The sequence below is a fragment of the Cydia strobilella genome, chromosome 9 (genome assembly GCF_947568885.1).
Source record: "Cydia strobilella chromosome 9, ilCydStro3.1, whole genome shotgun sequence".
Lineage (NCBI taxonomy): Eukaryota > Metazoa > Arthropoda > Insecta > Lepidoptera > Tortricidae > Cydia > Cydia strobilella.
Window position 1 is genome coordinate 7,942,670 of NC_086049.1, and position 24,414 is coordinate 7,967,083.

The 24,414-nt window shown below is 40.7% G+C and overlaps 1 protein-coding gene across 2 annotated transcripts; it reads left to right on the forward strand.

The window, feature by feature from the left end:
• The first annotated feature begins 13,631 nt into the window (after positions 1-13,631).
• LOC134744221 (intraflagellar transport protein 140 homolog) lies at positions 13,632-23,907 on the forward strand. Of its 2 annotated transcripts, XM_063677952.1 has the most exons (11): positions 13,635-13,959; positions 14,044-15,264; positions 15,534-17,090; positions 17,407-17,581; positions 17,970-18,148; positions 20,943-21,128; positions 21,949-22,191; positions 22,630-22,702; positions 22,790-22,882; positions 23,165-23,281; positions 23,614-23,903. In XM_063677952.1, exons 1-11 carry the CDS (start codon positions 13,813-13,815, stop codon positions 23,706-23,708), a joined length of 4,086 nt encoding a protein of 1,361 aa, XP_063534022.1. In that variant the 5' UTR covers positions 13,635-13,812; the 3' UTR covers positions 23,709-23,903. The 2 variants fall into 2 exon arrangements, with proteins under 2 accessions (XP_063534023.1, XP_063534022.1); XM_063677953.1 differs by lacking the exon at positions 15,534-17,090 and having other exon boundaries at positions 13,632-13,959; positions 23,614-23,907.
• Positions 23,908-24,414: the final 507 nt, after the last annotated feature.

The following is a 24,414-nucleotide window of genomic DNA, read 5'->3' on the forward strand; positions in this document are numbered from 1 at the left end:
AAAAATACCGCAAATCGATGTACAGGTTAGCCGTTTGGCACACACATACTAAAGGCCAAAACAAAATTTTTGACCCGCAGTTCCTAAAAAAATTTCGCTCGGGGGAGTGGTCAGACATTATTTTTTTGTATGGAATTTTTTTTTACAAAACCTATCATATGTGGTATCATACGAAAGGGCTTTTTGAGGCGATTCTAAAAATATATCACATCATTACATTTCGGGCATTTTTTTTTATTAAAACTAAAAGAAATTTTCGAAACATACCAAGTTTGGGCTCCTCTAGACACGATATGGCAGATTTTTTTTGTGCAATATACCACAAATAATACGTGATATCCTCATGTCTAACCCCAAGAAAGCAATTTTGAAAATAATATCATTAACAATTTTTTTTCAATTTTACAAAGTGACACAGTTCTACTTCAATACCTATTTCACGAGACTTATGGAACTATACTGCAGATACACGTATCATTTGTGGTATATTGTACAAAAAAAAAATCAGACATATCGTGTCTGGAGGAGCCCAAACTTGGTATGTTTCGAAAATTATTTTTGTTCTAATTTAAAAAAATGCCCGAAATGTGATGATATGATATATTTTTTATTAAGCAATATAATCCATTTACAAACAATAATTAAAACTAATAAACTAAAGGTCTAATATGCGCCTCCACCCTGCATCGTACCCGGCTCAAAAGTCCCCATGATGCCTGCAGCATTCCCTCGCTGCACTGCAATTGAGATCTGTTGAACCAGGTACGATCCAGAGCGGGGGTCGCAGCCCCTCTCCCGTAGACGCCTCCCCAGTTCACCAATCAGACGCCGAGCCTCAGAGCCCCAGGGCCCCGCGGTTTCTATTGCCACCGGCACGAAGTCATAGCTTGATTCCAGGGCGGAGTATTTGGTGTGCTTTAGCTTGGCGGCGGATTCCGCCGCCGAGCCAGCACACCGTGAGGTTTGCCTCAGGTGGGACGCGGCAAAGGTGCTTACACAAGTCGCGTCCCACAAGAGACAACGCCCCCTCCGCCATGGAATCAAGGTCAGTCCGTCCGGCCTTTTCCCGTCCGTACGGCTCAAGCCAGGGGGCTCCAATATGCATGGCACGCTAGCCGACACCATTGCCCTTCGTATTAACTCGTTGATGGATTGGTGCCTAGGAAATCGCCCCGCGCACCTTTGGCAGCTCAAACCATGGTGTCCGTTGGCTTCTACCATTGCTCCGCATCTGCAGCGATGAGCCTCGCACACACTGGTCCCCAATCGGAGTGCCACTGCTATTCTTAAGGAGTCGTTATCTAGCAATGTACCAAGCTGGGGTGAGGGCAGTGCATGCATCCAGGCCCCTGACTCTGGCTGTGCAAGAGCTTTAAGGCGCGCGAGATCGACACCCGAGGCGCCAGAAATCAACGAGTTATACACACCTCTGCTCCAGATGTCGTCCCATTGTCTTTGTACGGCGGGGTCGTCAGGCCGTGCGTCGCCCGGCGTAGATGTGGACCACTTTGCCATGGCTTCTGAGATAAATGGAACCGGGGAGTTGCCACCATTAAGAGCTAATATTCGAGTGACAAGATCCACAGTTCCATTCACAGATGCTAAAAAGGCAATGAGTCCTATGTCTTCGACGCGACGAATTCCAAGGCCGCCATATCGTATGGGAAGGGTCGCCTGGATCCACTGTATGTCGGTTAGATCGACGTTTAGAATGAGTTGTAGGGTCGACTTCAACTCTTGATCTATTTCTTTTGCTGTTTCAGGGAATAGCCATGAGGGAGATGTCCTTAAGATGTAGGTCATCCGGGGTGTGGCGAAGCAATGACGTAGTAGTGTCATAGACACGTGAGATGAAAGATTGGTCAAGTGGTTCCGAGCTGCCACAAGTGCATCCTTTTTAGTTCGAAGGGCGGCACGAACACCCTCGGGGAAGATGGGCGCACCTAATAGAGAGAGAGCTGCTTTGTCAACTCTTTTGATTCCCGGCAAGAATGATTGCAGAGCCAAAGAGGAGGATTCAGACATTGACCCACAGGAGAAGAGCTCGCACTTCGTGGGATTTACTTCTAGCACAAGTTCTTTGAAAGCGGGTATGAGGTTCTTCAGGTCTTCGATTATTGCCTCGGGTCTTCCGCCGATGACTCCGTCGTCAAGGTACCATACATTGAGCGGAGAGTTTAATGTAATGATGGACTTATGTATGGCCAAGCAAAAGAGCAGAGGATAAAGGATCGCCCTGTTGGGCTCCGATTTGGGACAACACTGTATTATCTTTAAAGTAAAGATTAGTGGCATCAGAATAGCACTGATATAAAAAAGGGTAGAGACGTGGTGCCAGGTCGAGGACCTCCTTTAATATGCTTTCTCTTTCGACACAGTTGAATGCGTTTTTAAGGTCAATTTTGATGAGTGCGTTGTCTGTGTTTTCATTTTTTAAAACGAAAGACCGAGTGGCATGAATTGCTGCCTCACAACCTCTAGCTGTCCCAAATCCAATCTGCTTTGGCTGCAGGTATTTTGATATATCATCCCTGACAGCGTAACAGCACAATTTGGCAGTGAGACGTCGGATAACAGTACCCACCGCTATGGGCCTTATGCCACCATCCTTCTTTAATAAAGCACATAAATTTGCGCCATATAGGTAGGGCCTTACTTGGAGGTTAAGCATACACTTTAATAAGAAATTGCACATGTCGGTTAAGGACTCTAATAATCTAATTCCATTATTACCCGCAGATTGTGAAGTGAGTTCTTTGAGATGTTGTGGGCGCAAACCGTCTAATCCAGCTGCGGAGCCATTATAGAAAGAGTTCAGCGCTTTGGATACGTCAGCTACGGTCACCGATAGAAAGGCGCTATTACGGTTTGGTTCAGGAGGTAAATGAAGTTGTCTTGAGGGTGAGGGATGCTTTTCATGTAGTGTGGTAAGTGTGGCCTCATTTGAAAGGGCTAGTGCAGAGTCGGACAGAAGTATACGGACTGCGCCCCTGAAATCACCGTCATGGACTTTAGTTTCAATAGTTTTGTATTTCGGGCGTAATTTATGGTTTATGCATTCAGGGAAATATATGATTGAACTGTTGATACTGTTGATAGTGACGATATTTTCCTTTACTTTGGTTGTCAAAGATTTGCTTCCCTCGCTCTCAGGTACTCTTAGGGCTGAGAATGAAAATGAGAGAAAGGAAAACCAATCTTCAACACAGTTTGTACGTAAACAGTTGCCTATTATATCGCAAAGCTTACCAGCGGCAAGGTTCCTGGCTCCCTTGGGTATATGTTTCAGTACACGCACATTAGCTTTTAGGGCAGGTAAATCTTCTAATTTTGAAGTTGGATCAGGGGTAGTTGCCGAGATCGTTGCTCCTACGGGGTTTACTATCAAGTTGGGATTGGGACATACAGACGGCCTGTTCTCGATGGCCAAGTCAGCGTGGACACGGCTGATGTGGATGTTCAGACCTTTTTGTCCCTTAAATTGGCGGCTTTGGGGGCAGTAAGGGCAATCGGTCGGGATTGGTGCAGGCGTCGGGTTAGGGGCGGCATTTAAAAGGTTTTGTACAGGTGGCATATAAAAGTTATTGTAAATATAGTAGATACCTAAAATTATAATTATTATTAACGATAATAAAAACACACGGCAGTCACTGTACACAATAAGCGTCATTCATGTATGATGAAGCGCGGCTGGGAAACAGTCTGGTTAGTCAACTTACGCGGTTGCATGCAAAAAGCAAGGTAGTATGTTAATGCGGTGTATTACCACTAGAGGGGAAACACCATAATTGTAGATCACAGTATCTTCGCAAATGCTATGATATCATTATCTTATTTGCATTAAAATCTGTCGTCCATGCTTTGTTTTTCTTTTTGTACTTCTGATGGAATAACATTGCACCAGGTGGAAGCTATCTTCCTCGGAACTGTCACCATATCAACTAGACCATACTGCACTCCGTAATTACGAACCATAATTGTAGATGAAACCACAGTATCTTCGCAAATGCTATGATATCATTATCGTATTTGCATTGAAATCTGTCGTCCATGCTTTGTTTTTCTTTTTGTACTTCTGATGGAACAACATTGTACCTGGTGGAAGCTATCTTCCTCGGAGCTATCACCATATCAATACTAGACCATACTGCACTCCGTAATTACGAACCACAAATCACTCAATAGTGATTGATGATGATGACACCATTCATCGCCACCATATAACCACTAATAGCTGTAGTACTTTAAAGAATCACTGAAGATCGAAACGTTGCTATCCATGACGTTCTTTTATGAAAATATGCACACAATAAACTGTTAAAATCTCATTTGAATTCAATAAATAAATATTTACGGAAAATTATCTGACTGCAGTTTTTGACATGACATTGACAAATATATATATTTTTAGAATCGCCCCAAAAAGCCCTTTCGTATGTACCACACTCGATAGGTTTTGGAAACCCCCCCCCCCCCCCCCAGCGAAAATTTTTGTTTCGACCTCTAGTATGCGTGAGCCAAACGGCTAACCTGTACATCGATTTGCGGTATTTTTTTGAAATTGGGGTCGAGCAGCTTCCGCTATGAAGTGAAGTGAAGTTAGTGAAGTCAGTGTCCAGTGTCAGTGAACACACGTGACAATATTGACATTGACATAAGTACAATACTGCCAGCATAATAAACTATTAAAATGGCTTAGGGCTCCTATACACGATGGCCTAGCGCAGGCCAGTCCAAGGGACACATTTATGCATTAGAGGGAGCAAGTCATATTCCACCGCATAGCTGCGTCCCTTATGGGCATAACCTCCCTTATGGGCCTTGTTAGCACAATGTCCTTGGTGCGGTGCGATGGTGTGTTATGCCCATTAGACTGGCCTACGCCATCGTGTAGAGGAGCCATTAGGGATTTATATAGGCATGTATTTAACAGATTACCAGATTTAGTAAAATTTAACACCAAAAAAATCGTTTTTACCACCAAAAATAATGAATGATCACCAAAATAAGAACTCCTATTTAATGAGAAATGATTATCAAATTTGTACCATTTTTTATCCTTTTAAAACAAATAACACCAAAATAATCATTATTAATCCAAAAATAGTAAATCATCACCAAACTTAGAACTCCATTTTAATGTGAAATTATAACCAAAATTTTTAATCTTGTTATCCTATTAAAGCAAATGACTCCAAACTAATGATTGTAAACCCAAAAATACTTAATGATTACCAAACTTAGAACTCCATTTTAATGTGAAATTGTAACCAATTTTTTTAATTTTGCTATCCTATTAAAGCAAATAACTCCTATAGTTGGTCAAGCAAATCTTGTCAGTAAATAAGAACAAAAAAACTATACTCATCCTTTTCTTTTGGGTGCTAGTACTAGGGTAAAACAAAGATAGTATGATTCTCTCTGTCTATGTTTGAAATGAGACAGTCCTTTGACAAACTATAATTAATCATTGTAAACCCAAAAATAATAAATACCACCAAAATTTTAACCACATTTTAATAAAAATGTGCAAATATTTAACATCTCGTTATTTCATTAAATTAATTAATCCACTTCGTCACCTTTTTCTAGTAGCATTTCGTTTCTGTAAGGGTCGCAGTTCTAACCCAACCTAACCCACTTTTCTTGTAGCACGTTGTTTCTCTAAGGGTAGCAGTTCTTACCTAACCCACTTTTTAGTAGCATTTCGTTTCTGTAAGGGTCGCAGTTCTAACCTAACCCACTTTTCTTGTAGCATTTAGTTTCTGTAAGGGTCGCCGTTCTAACCTAACCTAACCCATTTTTATAGTAGCATTTCGTTTGTGTCAGGGTCGCAGTTCTAACCTAACCTAACCCACTTTTATAGTAGCATTTTGTTTCTGTAAGGGTCGCAGTTCTAACCTAACCTAACCCACTTTTCTTCTAGCATTTCGTTTCTGTAAGGGTCGAAGTTCTAACCTAACCTAACCCACTTTTATAGTAGCATTTCGTGTCTGTAAGGGTCGCAGTTCTAACGTACGGTGCGGGGTACGGGGGGTTGTGCGGGAGGGGCTAGTAATTTTGGCATCATTTTACTTTATTTGGTAATATGTATACATTTTTTGGTAATCATAGCGGTTTATTTAGGTAAAAATATCGCATTAATTTGCTCTTCAAGATTTGGTGGTCATTCATTATATTTAGTGATCGAATGATAAAGAAATCTCTTTCACCAAAAAAAAATACTAAACACCAAATAAATAAGGTCTAAAATTACAAAACTACCACCTGCTTAAATCACGACTGCACTTCAAATTGTATTCAAACACCAAAAATCATGAATATTTTTTTTTGGTGAAAGAGATTTCTTTATTTAGGGTACCAAAGTATTTTTTGGTGGTCATTATATTTGGTGCCATTTATATAGTTGGTCAAGCAAATCTTGTCAGTAGACAAAGGCGAGAAATAGGGTTGGCAACTGTCAAAGGTTTGCAGAGATGGCGCCATCATAGCTTGCTCCTTTTTCTATGAGATTTGGCTTAAAGGGCTGGCATCCAAAGCATTAAAAAAAACAAAAATTTGACACAATTCTAGCCCTTTACCTACGGGTGTCAACCAGAGTTGCCAGTAAGGCAACACCGCTGCAGTACGGGTGTCAACTATAGTTGATCGAAGATATGTTCATGTTCAATATTTTTTTTTAAATCAAAACGAGACCTTGTGTTTTGGTAATAGCGGTCACATTATGCATTGGGATTAATATAGGTGCAAATAAAAAAATATCATAATGTTTCGGTAGATGGCACTGACATAAACATATTTTTAAAATTACCGCTTTTTTGCTGTCAACTGGGGTTGACACCGGTACTGCAGATAATTGAACTCAATATGGCCGTCCTAGTGTTGTTTAATATTTCATCGACTTGTTGTAGGGGTGATACGTGTGGGTGTTTTGAATGTTATTTTTAGTTTTTAGAATTTTCTTTGCCCAAAGTTACAAAATTGGAAAATAATATTTTTTTTACTAAAAACATAACTTGCTGAGCTTCTATCCCGTACTTACAGAAATATCGACAGTTGTATCGATATGCGCACATCACTATTTTTCGTCAGTAGCAGAGATTTGTTTTTATGCAACATTTCAAGTAATTGATTTTTTGCAATATTTCAATAATTATCATCATTTAAGTATTTAGTTGTGTTACATATATAATAAACTAATAATTTAAAACTTAATCTTGAGAAATTCGCTAATAGTAACTTAAAATTCTTCAATTTCTTAGTGATTAATATTAAGCGTGAAATAAGAAATATTAGTGAATATAAATACACCAAGTGATTAGTTATTAATTAAACATATTATACTTAATATGTGTGTGAAATTTCAAGCACGTAGCTGTAGTACTTCAAAAGTTACAAGTAAGTGAAATTATGTCCAACCGCTGACTCTCGCCAATACATGCCCGTATTGAGCGGTGACTGGGTGTTCAAAGTCCCCGTAGGTAAAGGGCTAGGGTTTGACAGGGCAAGCTATGCTGGCGCCATCTGCTAATTATTTCGACCGGCCAACCCCATTCAAGTGTTCTATGGGATGATAACCCTTCCTACATTTTTTAAATTTGACGCCTTTTTCTACTCACAAGATTTGCTTGACCCAGGCTTGACCAACTTTAAACACTCTAAACTTCAGAACGGGATAGTCTTATGTATCTTTCAGTAGGAGTAGCAGAGAAAGTGCTAGTTAAGGTGGGCAACAATATAGCCCGACCAATCATTTTGTCGCATTGCGTATGTTCTGTCAGTATTATATTCTTTGGTTCTGTCCCTCACGGACGCACGCGTATATAGTTTGTCAAAGGACTGTCTTATTTCAAACATAGACAGAGAGAATCATACTATCATTGCTTTACACTAGTAAGTGCACCCAAAAGAAAAGGATGAGTATAGTTTTTTTTGTTCTTATTTGCTGCCAATTTGGTTTGACCAACAGCTCATCTATAGGATCCTACCATTAATCTAGTATAACTGGATCGGTCATGAGGGGTGGGGGAAAATGACCGAACGGGATAGTCTTATGTATCTTTCAGTAGGAGTAGCAGAGAAAGCGCTGTTATTGTTTGTCCTTGTCATAGTTTCACATTTCCACCGCTGCCACAACCGAGGTTGTGGCAAACAAATAAGTACGTGACATGTCATATTTGTTCGTTGCTTGTTTAATTATTGTTGTTTTGTATGAAATTGTGCTTTCTCTTATGAAATATAGTGATGGTTAGCGTTTTAAATGCTAGAACTTTGATAAAATAATGGTGAATTGTTCTGTAATCGGCTGTAATAGCCGCACTGAGCAAAAATATGAGATCATAACCTTTCACACGTAAGTACGGTATTTTACACCTTCCTCTTAACGCAATATGTGAGAATAACATCGTAAAATTACGTTACACTCTGTTGTTATTTATATCAAAATAAGCTAAAATAGGGTCACTAGCGCCATCTAGTTAATAATATGTACAACATGTGTGTCTATGCATCTTGTCTTTGAAATAAAGCTTTTTACTTGTCAACCGTCATCCATGCGTTTTCATTAGTTTCTTTAGAGGTTATGGGCTATAATCCCGGTTTTTAATTAGAAAGTCTTAGTGTTTTTCGTGTTTAGTGCGTGAAAATGACTTCCAATTTTCTGACGAACGTGCCGAAGCTTAAGGGTCGCGAAAATTACGATGATTGGGCGTTCGCAGTAGAAAATTTGCTGATACTTGAAGGCGCGAACAAGTATCTGAAGGAAGAACCTCAAACAGGCGGGAGTGCAACAGCAGCAGTAGACACTGCAGATGCAAAAGCACGAGCGAAACTGATTTTGACTATTGATTCATCGTTATTTGTGCATATAAAGAGTGCAAAGACCACGAAGCAATTGTGGACAACGTTGAAGACTTTGTTCGACGATTCAGGATTTTCGCGGAGAATTTCTTTGCTTCGTCATTTAATATCCATCAGATTGGAAAACTGTGAAAATATGACGAATTATGTGACACAAATTGTTGAAACCTCGCAAAGATTAAGTGGTACAGGTTTCAAAATCGATGATGAGTGGGTAGGTTCATTGATGCTAGCTGGTTTACCAGAACGATTTATGCCTATGATTATGGCCATCGAGCACTCTGGTATCAGTATAACGGCAGATTCAATTAAAACCAAATTACTCGATATGGAAACAAGTCAAGTAAGTGAGACGGAAAGCAATTCAGCATTACTTGCAAAAAGTTACTTGAAGAAGAAGTGTGGCAACACTAGCAAGCATAGACAACAAACCTCTCAAACGTCAAACTCAAATGGAAACACGAAAAATATAATCTGTTACAGGTGCAAGAACGCAGGCCATTATCGAAGCCAATGTCCACTGTTAAGTGAAAAAACAGAAAAGAAAAAGCAGACTAACGCGTTTAGCGTTGTTTTTCTTAGTGGAGACTTCAATAAAAGTGATTTTTACGTAGATTCGGGTGCGAGTCAGCACTTTACAGCGAATGAAACTTGGCTGCAAAATAAAGAGTTTTCGCCGGATATTCCAGACGTTATCGTAGCAAATAGTACAAAAGTTCCTGTTTTGTGTTCCGGAAACATGGACATCACGACTAGTCCAAAATGAAAAAATGTGCAAAATGTCCTGTGCGTGCCGGACCTTACGACTAACCTATTATCGGTCAGTGAATTGACCAAAAATGGAAATACTGTACATTTTGGTCCTAAGAAATGTTGGATTCGGAACAAACTAGGAAATTTAGTGGCAGAAGCAGACCTAGTCAACGGTGTTTACAAGTTAAAACTAGAAACAACACCAAGCTGTATGCTATCTTCAACAACAGCTGATGGTCAGACGTGGCACAGCCGTCTCGGTCATATAAATGCCAGTGATTTAAACAGGATGAAGCGCGGATTAGTGGATGGAATAGATTTCCCTGGAACATTCACGGGAAGTAAATTAAACTGTGAAGTGTGCTGTGAAGGAAAACAGTCAAGGTTACCCTTCTCACCAGGCACAAGAGCCACAGAGATCCTTCAAGTTGTTCATAGTGACATATGTGGTCCTATGGAAAAAAATTCAATTGGTGGTGCAAGATATTTCATTATTTTTGTTGACGATTTTACCAGAATGACTTTCATTTATTTCCTTAAAGCCAAGAGTGAAGCACTAAGTCATTTTAAGGAGTTCAAGTCAATGGTGGAAAACAGTCAAGACAAGAAAATTAAATTTTTAAGAACGGACCAAGGCCGTGAGTACTGTAGTAAAGAATTTGAAGATTTCTTAAAGAATGAAGGTATAGTGCACCAGAAAACCAACCCCTACACAGCCGAGCAGAACGGTCTTAGCGAGCGAAGCAACCGTACGATCGTGGAACGTGCAAGGTGTCTTTTGTTTGAAGCCGGCCTAGACAAGAAATTCTGGGCGGAAGCTGCCAATACTGCCGTATACATAAAGAACCGGTCAGTAGCGTCGGGGATAGAAAAAACTCCATACGAGATGTGGACAGGAAAAAAGCCAAATTTAGAAGGTTTGCGCATCTTTGGAAGCCCTGTCATGGTACACATCCCTAAAGAAAAAAGGACTAAATGGGACAAAAAGTCCAAGAAACACATACTTGTAGGATTTCCTGAAAATATAAAAGGCTACAGACTTTATGATCCTGTAAAGAATCAGATCACAACAAGTCGAGATGTAGTGATTTTAGAGAAGAAGAAGAATGAGGATACATTCACAGTTTGTATAGAAAACACAGATTCAGTGGGGGAGTTGACACAGGAATCTGTGGTTAAATTAGAGCCGATTATCCAGTCCAGTGAGTCTGAGTCAGAGTATCTTGATGTGGACGATGAAGGTGAACAGCATGAAGAGGATGGACAGCAGCAGTTTTTAGAAGATACTACTCATAGAACAGATGCTCTGCCACAGTTAAAACCTGAAAATCAATTGTCTTCAGAAAATGCTTCACCGAGAAGAGCAGAGGTCACAGAAGGATTGGACACAGTCAATGAAGACAGACTGAAGCGAGAGAGGAAGATACCTGAGCGATATGGTTTTGCAAATACATGCACCAGCAGCTACGTGGGAGAAGATGAGATGACATATGCAGACGCTATCAGTGGACCTGAGAAACAACAGTGGTTGCAGGCGATGGCAGATGAACTGCAGTCTTTCGAAGACAACGAGGTATGGGAAGTTGTCGATGCTCCAGATAACGCGAGTGTAGTGCAGTGTAAGTGGGTCTTAAAAAAGAAACGTGATTGTGACAATAGAGTGAGATATCGTGCGCGGCTTGTAGCTAAAGGTTTTACACAAAAGCTTGGTGTGGACTATCAAGAAACCTTTTCTCCCGTTATTAGGCACTCAACTTTGCGGTTACTATTTGCTTTGAGTGTACAGTTAGAAATGGATATCACTCATTTAGATGTCACAACAGCCTTTCTTAATGGTCACCTTAAAGAAAGCATTTTTATGCATTTGCCAGAAGGTTTTCCTGTCACTGACTCAAATAAAGTGTTAAAATTAAAAAAGGCTGTTTATGGCTTAAAGCAGTCATCACTTGCTTGGTATAAAAAAGTTGATGAAACTTTGTGTAACTTAGGATATACTAAGAGTAAACTTGAGCCTTGTGTATTTATAAAGAATCATAACAATAATGATAAAACTATTGTTGGTGTTTATGTTGATGATTTTTTAATATTTTCAAATCATAGTACAGAAAAAGATAATCTTGTAAAGGCACTGAGCCAAAAGTTTAAATTAAAGAATTTGGGTCAAGTGAAACAATACTTAGGCATGAGAATTAATATGAATAAGGATAAAAATGTCATTACTATAGATCAGGAGAATTATATAGAGATGTTGTTAAAAAAGTTTGATATGGAAGATTGCAACCCTGTTGAGACTCCTATAGAATGTAAATTGAATGTTGAAAAAACAAATGATTGTGAAGAAAAACTGCCATATCAAAAACTTATAGGTAGCTTGATGTATTTATCAGTATTAACTCGGCCTGATATTTCTTATGCTACTAGTTACTTAAGTCAATTTAATAATAGTTATTCATATGTTCATTGGAACTATGCTAAAAGAGTGTTAAGATATTTATTGAGAACAAAAGACTATTGTTTGAAATATTCCAAAGGAAAAGCAGAACTGGTAGGTTTTGTAGATGCCGATTGGGCGAGCGATGCTATTGACAGACGGTCATATACAGGTTTGTGTTTTATGAAGTCTGGTTCTGCTATTTCTTGGGAGAGCAAAAAACAAAGGACTGTTGCTTTGAGCTCATGCGAGAGTGAGTACATGGCTTTATCAGAAGCTTGCCGTGAAGCCATTTACTTGCAAAACCTTGAAGTGGAACTGATGGGTTTTAGTAATAAAATTGTAATATACAATGACAGTCAGAGCGCATTGAAGCTGGCAAATAATCATCAATCACATAAGCGTTCTAAGCATATTGATGTTAGATATAATTTCATTAGAGAAGTGATTAGTAATGATATTGTGGAAACAAAGTATTTGCCAACCGCTAACATGCCCGCTGACCTGTTAACGAAAGGTTTACCGGAGGTGAAACATTACAGGTTTATGAAAACACTTGGTGTGGTTCAGAAATGATTTTATTAATGTTCATTGTTAGTAAATCATTTTACATATTTAGTTTCATGTTTAATAAATAACTTGTTTTTTTTGCCTGTGGAATTGCTGTTATAATAAAATAAAAATAAATAGTTTCACCGGTTTACACCTGTTAAATATTAGTTTATTTGTTATTTTGATATAGTGGGGGTGTTGTTATTTATATCAAAATAAGCTAAAATAGGGTCACTAGCGCCATCTAGTTAATAATATGTACAACATGTGTGTCTATGCATCTTGTCTTTGAAATAAAGCTTTTTACTTGTCAACCGTCATCCATGCGTTTTCATTAGTTTCTTTAGACACTCAAAGCAATGTAGAATCAAACGATTTCAATAAAAATATCACATTTATTTACGCAAATTAACAGAACATTATTTGTAAAATTATCCGTCCAAATTACGTAGGTAGGTAGGAGTCTGAGGTCAGCCATTTTTAAACTTCTTCTTAATTTAGCTGCATAACAATCATGTTAGGGATACCAGATGAAAATATCATAATTTTATGGGTAATTTTGACCTCGAAGTTTTTTCGTACTTCTAATACCAAAAAAAATAAACAAATGTTGTGAAGATTAAATGTGGTGTACATTAATTGGTGTGATTGCGATTTGTGATTTCTTTAAATTAAAACCCATAACACATTTTATTTTACGTTTTATTTACTAAACATGTTTAGTTTTGTACCACCTGCGCGAATTATAGGAGGTATTTCATTGTTCATACGCCTAAAAAGAACGGACATTGACATTTTATTTAACAATTTTTTAATACCGTCAAACAAGCTAACTGCTTCCAGGGTAATCGCCCCAACGTGATATCAAATATTGGGGTAATTTTTACCAATATGGTATCCCCACGTTTATGACGTCATCTATGTCTATCCCTTACGGGCGCACGCGGTAGGCCGCATCTATAAAAATATACTAGATCTATGGATCCTACCATCTATGCGTTTGTAACAGCCGTAAAAAAAATCAGCTACAGTAAAAAGCAACTGTCACCAGGTTGTCATGACAACCAAATTTGAACCAAATAAAATAACAAAACAAACGTGTGTATTATATTCGCTTTGAAAGTCATCTATTGGACAGACGAGAAGTTATTCTATTTCCTGTCCAAGTTTGCCGAAACTACAACTAAGTTATGTACCTAATTCGGAACTAGATCACAATGACTTTGTACATCGACAGCAAACTGAACTTTACTGACAGCAATGTTGTTTCAACTCTGGGTTCCTGGCATCCATCCTTACCTCTCTTGGCTTTAGGTTCATATAACCAAGAAAAAGGAGGCTTTGTGACAATATTTCAGGAAAATGTAAGTTTCATTCATTTATTAACCTGTTAGTATCAGTGATGGTAATCTGATAATGCAGTTATTTGAACAAGTTTTAATTTACAGGGACTGGCATTAGAAGGCTGTGAATGGCCAATATTACTATCAAATCAAGTAACAGCAATGGCTTGGCATCCAACCAGAAAGCTACTAGTAGTGGGTTGGGATGGAGGTGAACTTTACATCTGGCTTGAGTACTCCTGGGCGCGCCTTGAAGCACCCCACAATGCTGCTTTGACCACAGTTGCCTTTAGTTTGGGCGGTGGTCGATTGCTAGCTGCAGATGCTGCTGGCTCTCTATCTGGCTGGCAGTCAGCCTCAGGAGCACCTCTAACTTCTTTCCACCATCAACTTGGTGATGTTATCACCCATGTAACCTTCTGTCCCGTTCGCCCAACTGGGGAGACTTCTATAAGAGGATTAGCCAGAGCTGCAGTAGCCGGTGATGAGAATGCACTAGATGCACTGGCTGCATGGAGACCTCGGACCACTGCCAGGATGAGAGAGGGCTCCCAACCAGACAATCATGCTTGCTATGCAGCACAAGATAATGGAGCCATTTTATATATTGATCATGCTGGTTCATGTTCAGAGGTTCTTAATGCTCCAGGAAATATAATATTTATGGGTATGATAAGTAATGTTTATCTATTAATGGCTTGGGAAAATGGCGGGGCTCTAAGCTTGACAAGATTCATCACCTCTGATGATGGGAATATCACTACAGATACACATGTTAGAATGGCGGCGAGGAATGGCCAAGCAATAGTTCTCACTGGTAATTACTGTGTAGCTGTTATAACTGGGGACAACTTGATAAGAGTTTGGGACAGTGAGAATGGAGACAATGATGTGTTGCCGAATGAAAATGATGAGGTTGTTGCAGGGGACATATTTACCAGTATTAGCTACTGCAATTTAAGTGATACTTTATGTTGTGGGACGTCCCAAGGCAACTTATATTTTTGGAGGAGAGACCACAGAAACCATTGGAAGTTAATAAGTAGTACTAGTATAAAAGGGACTGTTAAAGAAGTCAGTTGGGGATCCGAAGGTCTGATGAATCCTCTGCTGCATGTAAACTGTATAACCAGTGTATTTATCCTGAGAGAGCAGCCTGTGTGTTGGGGATACACACCAAATATCTGGATGGTACAAAAATCAGCCTATGAAATTGCTATTACCAACAAAATGGAGCTGACATCTAGTATTAAAACTCAGATCACTGTGAGAGCCTTTGCATTTAAAGATCAATATGTAGCTCTTGGAGATGGAAAAGAAGTACAGGTAAATAATCACCTGACAATAAAGAAGTAGGGTTCTATTTTATTAGCTACAGAACCAAGCCAGTTGATATGGCGGATGGGAGGGGGAGCGCATACATTTGGTTACAAATTTTAATTTTCTCTAGGGGGTGGGGCGACGCCCTTGAAGCTAGGTACTGTGGCAGTGACACAAGTGAGACAGTAAACGGAACCTGATGCTGATTTTCTGTAAAGTACCTTTAGTACCTATTATTATAAGTCAGATTTATAATGTTTGTATCGCCTTTACAGGTGTGGATGTGCAGTAAAGACAATGACATCAAATTTTCCCTCGTGCGCACATTCCCGTGGAAAACAGATGTTCTCATATTAAACAATGATGTGTTGGTGGGCGTGGTTAATCCCCACATCGAGTGCTACTCTGTCACTGGAAACAACTTGGGTATTCTTCCGAGCACTGAAGGTGAAGGCGAACCTATCGGAGTCACATACACGGGGAAATATATTGTTATAGCGACGATGGATGGCACTCTTAAACTCGCAGAGATAACAAAGAAAGGACTAAGAATGCCTTATCCCCCTAAAAATTGCTATCAAATGATCGAGGACTTTGGCGAAGTTATGAGAGCGTCAGTTAATTGCAGTGGGAGATATATTTGCTTGAGCATTGCTAACGCCGGTCTAGCGCCTGATCCAAGACTATACTTGTGGGATGCAGCGAATGATGTCATAACGAATACGGTTCTTTCCGACAGTCAAGCGCCACCTTACCAGAGTGTCCCGATAGCCATTGTGTGGGATGGTATTGACCAAAGAATTGTCGCTGTCCACATGCGATCGGCTGATTTGGATCGAGTTCACTTATTCTTCTGTCACGAGGGAAGCCTTTATGAGTACAAAAACTGGTGTCCAAATTCAGAGGAATACTTTATGTCTGACTTTATGCTGTGTTCTCTCTATACACCTCACGTCGTTATTCTATCTCAACAGAGTATCAAAAAAATATTAATGCATGAATTCGAAGAGTCTACTAGTGAAGCTACGAATTTGAAGCAAACTCTTGACTTTTTATATTGCATGACGGCTGGAAACTTGGAAAAAGCAGTCGTTGTGGGAACGAATATAACGGGAAGTAGAAGTTCTGTGATTTGGGACAGTTTAGCCAAAGAATGTGTGGCTCGTAGAAGACCAGACGTGGGGGCTGTTTGCTTAAGCAAAATGGGAAACATAAAGGGAGCACTCATGATGCGTAAAGCCATGAATGGCAATGATATGGACGAGACTTGTCAGATCGGCGTACTGGCTATCAATCTAGGTATGCTAGAAGAAGCCGAAAAGTTCTTTAGAGAGGCTGAACGACCAGATCTAATCACGCGTCTTTTGTCGGCAAAAGAAGGCGGTCTCCAAGAGATAACAAATGGCAGTGATGAGGGAGAGAACATTTTGCTTATTAAAAGTGCACAGCATAAATTGGCGAAGATTATGTGGGCCAATGGGGAGACTGGTGCGGCGTTAAAATTATTTGAAAGTGCTGGAACGTTGGTGCCACATGTGCCTAGGATGCTGATAGCTCAAGGTCAAGCGTCCGTGTTAGCACAGTACGTAGCTAATTCTAACGACACAAATCTCATAATGTGGTGGAGTCACTATCAGGAAAGTATAGGGGAGCTCGACGGCGCGCTGGAAGCCTACGCTCGCGCGAACGACTTTGGGGAGCAAACGCGGCTGTTATGTCACATGCACAGGATTGAAGAGGCTGAGAAGTTGTGTAATAAGCACCCCGCAGCCATGTATCAAATGGCGCGATATTTGGAGATGCAACCGGACCAGATTGAAACTGCAGTTAAGGTAATTAAGCCTCATGTAAGTAGGTCGCATCCTTATAACTTAGTGGAAATTAAGTTAAGGTAAGCGTCCACAGTTTTTCATTTTGACGGATCCATTTTAGGCTGAAAGGTAAAGCTAATTTAATAGCCGTCTACAGTTCTGCATCGTAAGATCGTAATTCACAACATAGTGTTTGAAGTTAGAAGTACGAAGTGAAGTAAGAAATGCCACTAAAAAAAATAGTTCGTGTTTAATGTTTTAGTGTATTTCTCATCTGTTAAACTTCATATTATTATAAAACTGCGTCGGAACTTACTCGTTTTATTATGTGTTACAGCTGTACATAAAAAGCGGGGCGGTAGCGTCTGCCATTCGCGTGGCGGCGGAGGCGAGCGCGTGGCACCTCGTGTGGCGCGCCGGCTCCGCCTCGACCACGCACGCGCTGCACGCCGCCACCATACTGGAGACTGCCGAACAGACTGAGCAAGCCATCGCGCTGTATCAGAAGGCCGGTAAGAATGTCTTTACTCTCCTCTAGTCTCCTGAGTTCGGTTGTTTTATTGATAGAGCGAGAGCGAAAGTCCCCGTCTTAGCTTGAGCAAAAATGCTTTCAATTGTCTTTCCGGCTGCCGGCTGTTCTCCTCTTCAGGTTTCTCGTTGTCTCGTGAAATTAGGACATAGGACTTTTTGTCGATTCAGCTATTGAACAATTTTCAAAATGGTCGGCCAATGCGGATTCGCAAAGTCTACAGCTCACAGAGCCATTAGTTTTATGCCTTCACTTAGGTACTTTTTGTAAATGATCAAAAACAGTAGTAGGTAACATGTTTAGCTTTAGTCGCTAAGTCCCTATCGAATTGCTATCCCTGACTGAACCTGCCAACTTGTTTGATTGTTCAGGCAAGCCGCACATGGCGTTGAAGCTGGCGCTGGGTTGCGGTGACACGAGCGCCATGCTCGCGGCGGTGGAGTCCCTCGGGGAGCGCGTAGAGCCGAGCCTGGCGCGCAAGCTTGCCGCGCACCTGCGCCGCGCCGACCACCACTCGCACGCCGCTGCGCTGCTTGCCACGGCCGGCGAGGTACCTGTATAAAATCTGTAAATGCTTATCGTCATTATTTGCTTCAATTTTATTGCACCTAATTTTTATGAAGCCATTGTCATTATTTTGTCCTAAATGTAATGGATAGTGCAATGTCAAATATGTCAATAGTGCAGTGCCTTCTTAAAATGGCCAAATATTATAATGACTTTCATCCATATTGCCCAAGTCCCAAAATACCCAAATGGTAAAAAGTACGTTTCGCCAAATTCCGAAATGCCAATTGCGAATATTATATTAACCTTAAATACGTCTTAAACATAGCCACTATGAAGATCTGTAAAATCCTTGAGAAGGAGATATTCATTTCACAATATGCTGATGATTACGTTCTTTATTGCCATTGTAAAAACCCTGCTGAGGGAGAAGTTAGAATCCAGCAGGCTTTAGATAAGATACAGACTTTATTTTTAGACATAGGTCTAGAGATTTCTCAGAGTAAAAGTAAAGTTTGTTTGTTTAAAAGGGGGTTTAGAAAAGATAACATTTCTATTAATATTAACAACCAAGTACTAGAAGTTGTGGATACCGTTAAATACTTGGGCCTTTGGCTTGACCGAGGCTTGCGATGGGGGAAACACATAAATGAAATTAAAGTTAAAGTTATTAAATTTATAAATACATTTAAAGTGTTAGCGGGAGCGGGATGGGGAGTGCAACAAGTTCATTTAAGGCGTCTGTACATTGCAATGATAAGAAGTAGGCTTGATTATGCAAGTTTTTTTATATGGAAACAGCGCTGCAACTAATTTAGCTAGGTTAGACACTACAAAACACTTGCTTACGAATAATAGGAGGGTTTATAAAAAGTACGCCTATCCATGTGATGGAATCAGAACTGAGTTTACCTCCGCTAGCAATTCGGAGACGGTATCTTGCAGGTAAAATGTTGTTAAAATCTAAATCTCTATGTACAAATTCCCTACCAGGACTTCTGACGGATTTGAAAAACTCTTTTGATTACCTTTACTGGCGTAACAAAACCAAACCGTTACTTGGACTTGGACGAGTTTAAGGACACCCCGGTATACTGTAGTAACCAGTTGGAAATGTTTTCACTCGATACCTGGGTTACTAATATAGATTTAAGTAACTGTCTAATATCAAATGTTGATAAAATCGATAAAGCTAAACGTAAGTACGACGGTTCTCAGTTACGAAGTATATGCAATTCAATGCTTACAGACACTTATCATGAGTATTATAAGATATTTACAGACGGATCTAAAACAGATATTGGTAGTGGAGCAGCGTTCTTAGATTGGCAAACCGGAGAAGTAATTAAACTACACATTAAGGATAATATTTCGATAATGGCTATTGAAATGATCGCAATTGCAGAGTCACTATCATATATTGACAGCATCAATAGTCATAATAAATTTGTAATTTTAACGGATTCAAAATGTACTCTTCAACATTTGAACCGCTGTACTTACGTCTTTAGGGGCATTCCAGTAGCTTACACAATAATTCGTCTAGTACTTAAACTCTGCGCTACCAAAAAGAAAGTTATTTTACAGTGGATTCCCTCTCACTGCGGTGTTGTGGGGAACGAGGTGGTGGATCGGTTGGCTAGGGAAGCATCCGAAATGGGTGACAATTGCCATAATGTTCCTTGGTTTTCTGATGTCCTGTTTAAGGTCAAAAATATGTGCTTTGACATGTGGTCCGAATATTTTGACGAAAGATCTCGCACAAAGGGCATATGGTATAAAACGATCCAACCCACACTCCCTCGTGCTCCATGGTTCTCTTTCTGTAGGATGAACAGGCAGAATTTAATTGTTGCTCTTAGATTGCGATCTGGCCACATTCCTTTAAATAGCTATGCGTTTATGATGCGTAAAGTTGACTCGCCCAAATGTAATTTATGCGGAGTAGTTGAAGACGTGTTTCAAGTTACAATGGAATGTCGCCGAGGTGCTGCGCAGCGTCGACTGCTTAATGTCAGGTGCTATGACCTCGGCAGGGTCAATAGTATCCTGGCTTGTCCAGCCTCAGAAGAGGCTGGGCTTCTTTATAATTGCTGTAATTTTATATCCTTTATTTGAATGTTAGGTATTATGACACCAGCATACCGATTTGAAGTTTAGGCATTTTAGTAATCTAGTACCTATAGGTAATTTTGCGATAAAAAATTAGGCATTGGGATTCAGGAATTTTACACTATTCCGTTTTGGCTCTAGGTTCGAATTTTGGTAAATGGGTAAAAACGAAATTAACGAACATTGAATCCAAAGCACAAAGCAGAGCAGGTTTTAAAAGGGTCGGCAACGCGCATGTAACACCTCTGGAATTGCAGGTGTCTAAGGCTACAGTGACTGCTTACCATCCGGCGGGCCGTATGCTTGTTTGCCACGGATGTGATATATGAAAAAGTTACGGAAAGTCTCCGGGTGGTCTCCGGAGACCATTCTAGCGTATGGCAGCATGAGATCTTGTTTTTGCCCTCAGTGCCCTATTTAAAAAACGGGCCAAGTGCGAGTCGGACTCGCTCACTGAGGGTTCCGTACTTTTTAGTATATGTTGTTATAGCGCGGCGACAGAAATACATCATCTGTGAAAATTTCAACTGTCTAGCTACCACGGTTCATGAGATACAGCCTGGTGACAGACAGACGGACAGCGGGGTCTTAGGAATAGGGTCCCGTTTTTACCCTTTGGGTACGGAACCCTAAAAATTGATCCTGTATAATATGGTGCCACTTGAGTTGATCTAATACAAACGCTTGTTTAATTGATAAATTTTATTGTGATTTTTTTGTATCAGTACGAGGAAGCGCTGGACATAGTGGAGCAATCCTCGGCACCGTTGACAGAGGAGCTGGCCGAGCGGCTAGCGGCGCCGGCGGGCGCGGTGGGCCGCGACGCGCTGCTGCGGCGGCTGGCCGACGTGCTCGGCGCGCGCGGCCTCTACCACCACGCGGCCAAGCGACTCGCCAGCACCGGCGACAAGGTAAGGAGAGATGGTTCAATCAGATGGGGTTTACCGCATGAAAACAATAACGGTTGTCTGGAAACCTCCCGCTTTGATTCGGTAAATGCATTAGGTAAACGACCCAGTGCGATTGCACTCATAGCAGGCGTGTCTCACTCCGCGATTTCGTCGCGTCGCTACAAGTACCTGCGGCCACCTCAATTTTGAGGTTTTGCCATAGTTATTGCCGCACACCGCTATGGAACGCACGCCTGCACGCGTTTGCGCCGCCTTGCGCGTAGTAGTCGCGTTTTGTTAGGGAGTGAATCTTCTGTACCTAGTACTATTATATATTCTGTGCTCATAGTAGAAACCGCTCTGGTACACACTGGTATACCAATGAAAGGGGAACTGGCAGAGCGGTTAGCGAAATCGCGAAATCAAACAACCTCAAAGTCGAGTCACAGCGACTAGCTAGACTTCTAATAAACTCCCGTCTTTATTATGTAAGTTTGTAAAGTAAGAAGTTGTGAGAGATGGTTTTTGAAACTCGCCTCTCTGAATTTACCAAAAATCTGTTTGCGGTTTGCAAAAGTGGACGCCATTTTCAACTTATTTAGTTATGGTCTGTTTGCTTAACCTTTCGGACGCCAATGACCGATATATACGCACCGTAGGTTCAACGCCAAAGACCGATTAATCGGTCATAGACCACAGAGCAACATAGACCTACATCCTACATGCATAATGTTCAATTTCAGTTTTGACACTGGTGACGTGGCGTCTGGATGACTGCTTTTGTGTTTGACACGGCGTCGAAAAGGATAAAATTATAACAGAGAATACAATAATTTTTCAGGCGGGAGCAATGCGATGGCTCATGCGGTCCGGCGACGCCGACCGCATCGCCACGTTCGCGGCGGCCACGCGCGACCGCGCGGCGCAGCTCATGGCCGCGGACTACCTGCGGAGACACGCCGCCTGGCGCGCGAGAGCCGACCTGACGCGCCACATACTGCACTTTTACACCAGGGCCAAGGCTCACGGGAAACTGGCGGCGTTCTACGCGGAGTGCGCTAAGATGGAAGTGGACGAGTTTGGCGTGAGTATATAAAAGCAGAGCCGAGCCAACTGAACAAGGTCAAAGTGGGAATATCAAGAAGTAGCCGTTTAAATTCTGTTGAGTCGTGCCAACTCCTAATATCTGATTGGTAGGTTTAAATCTCTGAACGCGTTCATTTCCCGGACAACTTTTCGAGAGTCTTTCGCCGAGTCTCGGCATCGCTTCGAATCAATCGGAGAATTTTGAGACGAGATGATAGCAGTATATTCCTACACAATTACACAGTCTTGCTCGTCCTATCTCGGGCTCTCTCGACAAGTTTGTACAGCCGGTATTTAACTAGTTAAATATGTTAACTTTTTTACGAAGAAATATTTTCGGGAGTCGATTTAGTAATGAACAATCAAATCAACCCGAGGCCCCCATAACATATTGATTCGTATTAATAAAATAACAATGTAACAATATTTATTCCAGAATTTTGAGAAAGCGTTAGAAGCGCTCAAAGAAGCTACTAGGTGCTTATCAAAAACATCGGATCCTGAGACAGGTGCAATTTTTTTGCATTTTACACTTCTTATTGTTTTTTTATTATCTGTTAATTAGCTATTTATTATTTTGTGTTATTATATTTCAGGATCTCAAATAATGGCGCTTCAAGAGCAGAGTACACTTGTCAAGAAATATTTGGATTTGAAGAAACTTTTGGAATCCGGAGAAACGAATGACGGTGGATACTTCATAGTTTACTTCAATTCAATTCAATAATTTATTCATAAAATTTTATATTTTATACGTCCGTCGGTTTACAACCGACCTCTCCTCACGACCTCTTCACATAACTACAATAAAATTTTACGCCGGCTTAGGTGCTCGTCCACACTGTGCACCTTCAACGAACATCTCGACCAATTTCGACCTATCCATATTCTTATAACGAGTCGCAGTTCACAGTGAGATGGACGTTTGAGCGTTGCTGTACTTATAGCGTATTAATTCAATGTTATTTCAGGAGTGGCGAGCGGTCAGCAGTTGCTAAGAGCGTTAAGCGGACGCCCTGGACTAGTCACTGAGGAGAAAGTGCTCAAACTATTGGTGGAATTGACTCCAAGCCACCCTGATAACCCAAGTAAGCATACAGAGATATTTTATTTATGGTATGGCGGAAGTCTCTTTCCTGAAACCAATTTTCTGAAAAACACTGATTATTATGGATATATTGCAATTTTATGTTCTTTCGTTTCATGTATCACACGCACACTTACAAAGTTGGTAGAAATTAACGGCCTCGATGACAGACGATGAAAGCGTGGCCATCTTAGGCCCCCTGTACTACTAGAAACTTATTTTACAACTTCCATAACACAATTACTGGCATTTTTGCTCAAGGTGTAGAATGTAGATAAACAAAAGATGTAGATTAATATATAATGTTTGTTTAAAGGCACCTTTTTGTTGCAGCCTTTGAGAAACAATTACAAAAGTTGACCCAGCAACCTCAAGAAGACGCCCAGTCGGTTGATTCGACGGATCAGAGTATAGAAGAAGTAATTTAATTACAAAAAAAAGGTGCAACTGCAAATTAATTAAAACGTGCTGTCTTCATATACAATGAGACTGCTAGAGCCTTAGTGAATGTGAAAATTATGAACTCTTGAAGTGCTCATCGGAACCATCCTATAATTAGGTTTTTTGTACCTAATTTAGTTGATAAGTTTAAAATCCGCCCAATTAATTTGTGAAAACAATCCGTCCGTATTGTAACTAAATGAAATCGAAATAAAATATTTTACATTACAAATGTTTGTTGTGTATTAATTTTTATTCTAGCACTAGCTTCTGCACTTCTGCCCGCGACTTCGTCTGCGTGGAGTCATGATAACGATGATAAAATAATAATTCAGTCTATATACGTCCCATTGCTGGGCACAGGCACAGAATAAGTAATAGTATTAGTATACACATATACAGAACGGCCACGTACCGCCCCGCCCCGACTCGAATGACCTCGCCCCGCGACAGCAGATTGACGGCCGCTTGCCGGCCGCTCAGTACTATTTTTAAGCAACTTACACTATGACGCATGACGCGTGTACAGACGTGCACACATAGAAACGCAAGTGATTTTTGATGTATAGCGTGTCCGCCCTGTGGCACAGGCCTCCTCTCATGTGCGAGAGGGCTTGGACATAGTCCCCACGCTAGACATACACCTTTGAATTTCTTCGCAGATGTATGCAGGTTTCCTCACCCACCGAGTGG

Excerpts from the sequence above, each read along its gene's own strand:
- LOC134744221 (XM_063677952.1), top strand. The coding sequence starts at position 13,813 with ATGACTTTGTACATCGACAGCAAACTGAACTTTACTGACAGCAATGTT. Across the intron at positions 15,265-15,533 it reads GAGATGGAAAAGAAGTACAG|GTGTGGATGTGCAGTAAAGA; the intron begins GTAAATAATCAC and ends TCGCCTTTACAG. Across the intron at positions 21,129-21,948 it reads TCGCCAGCACCGGCGACAAG|GCGGGAGCAATGCGATGGCT; the intron begins GTAAGGAGAGAT and ends ATAATTTTTCAG.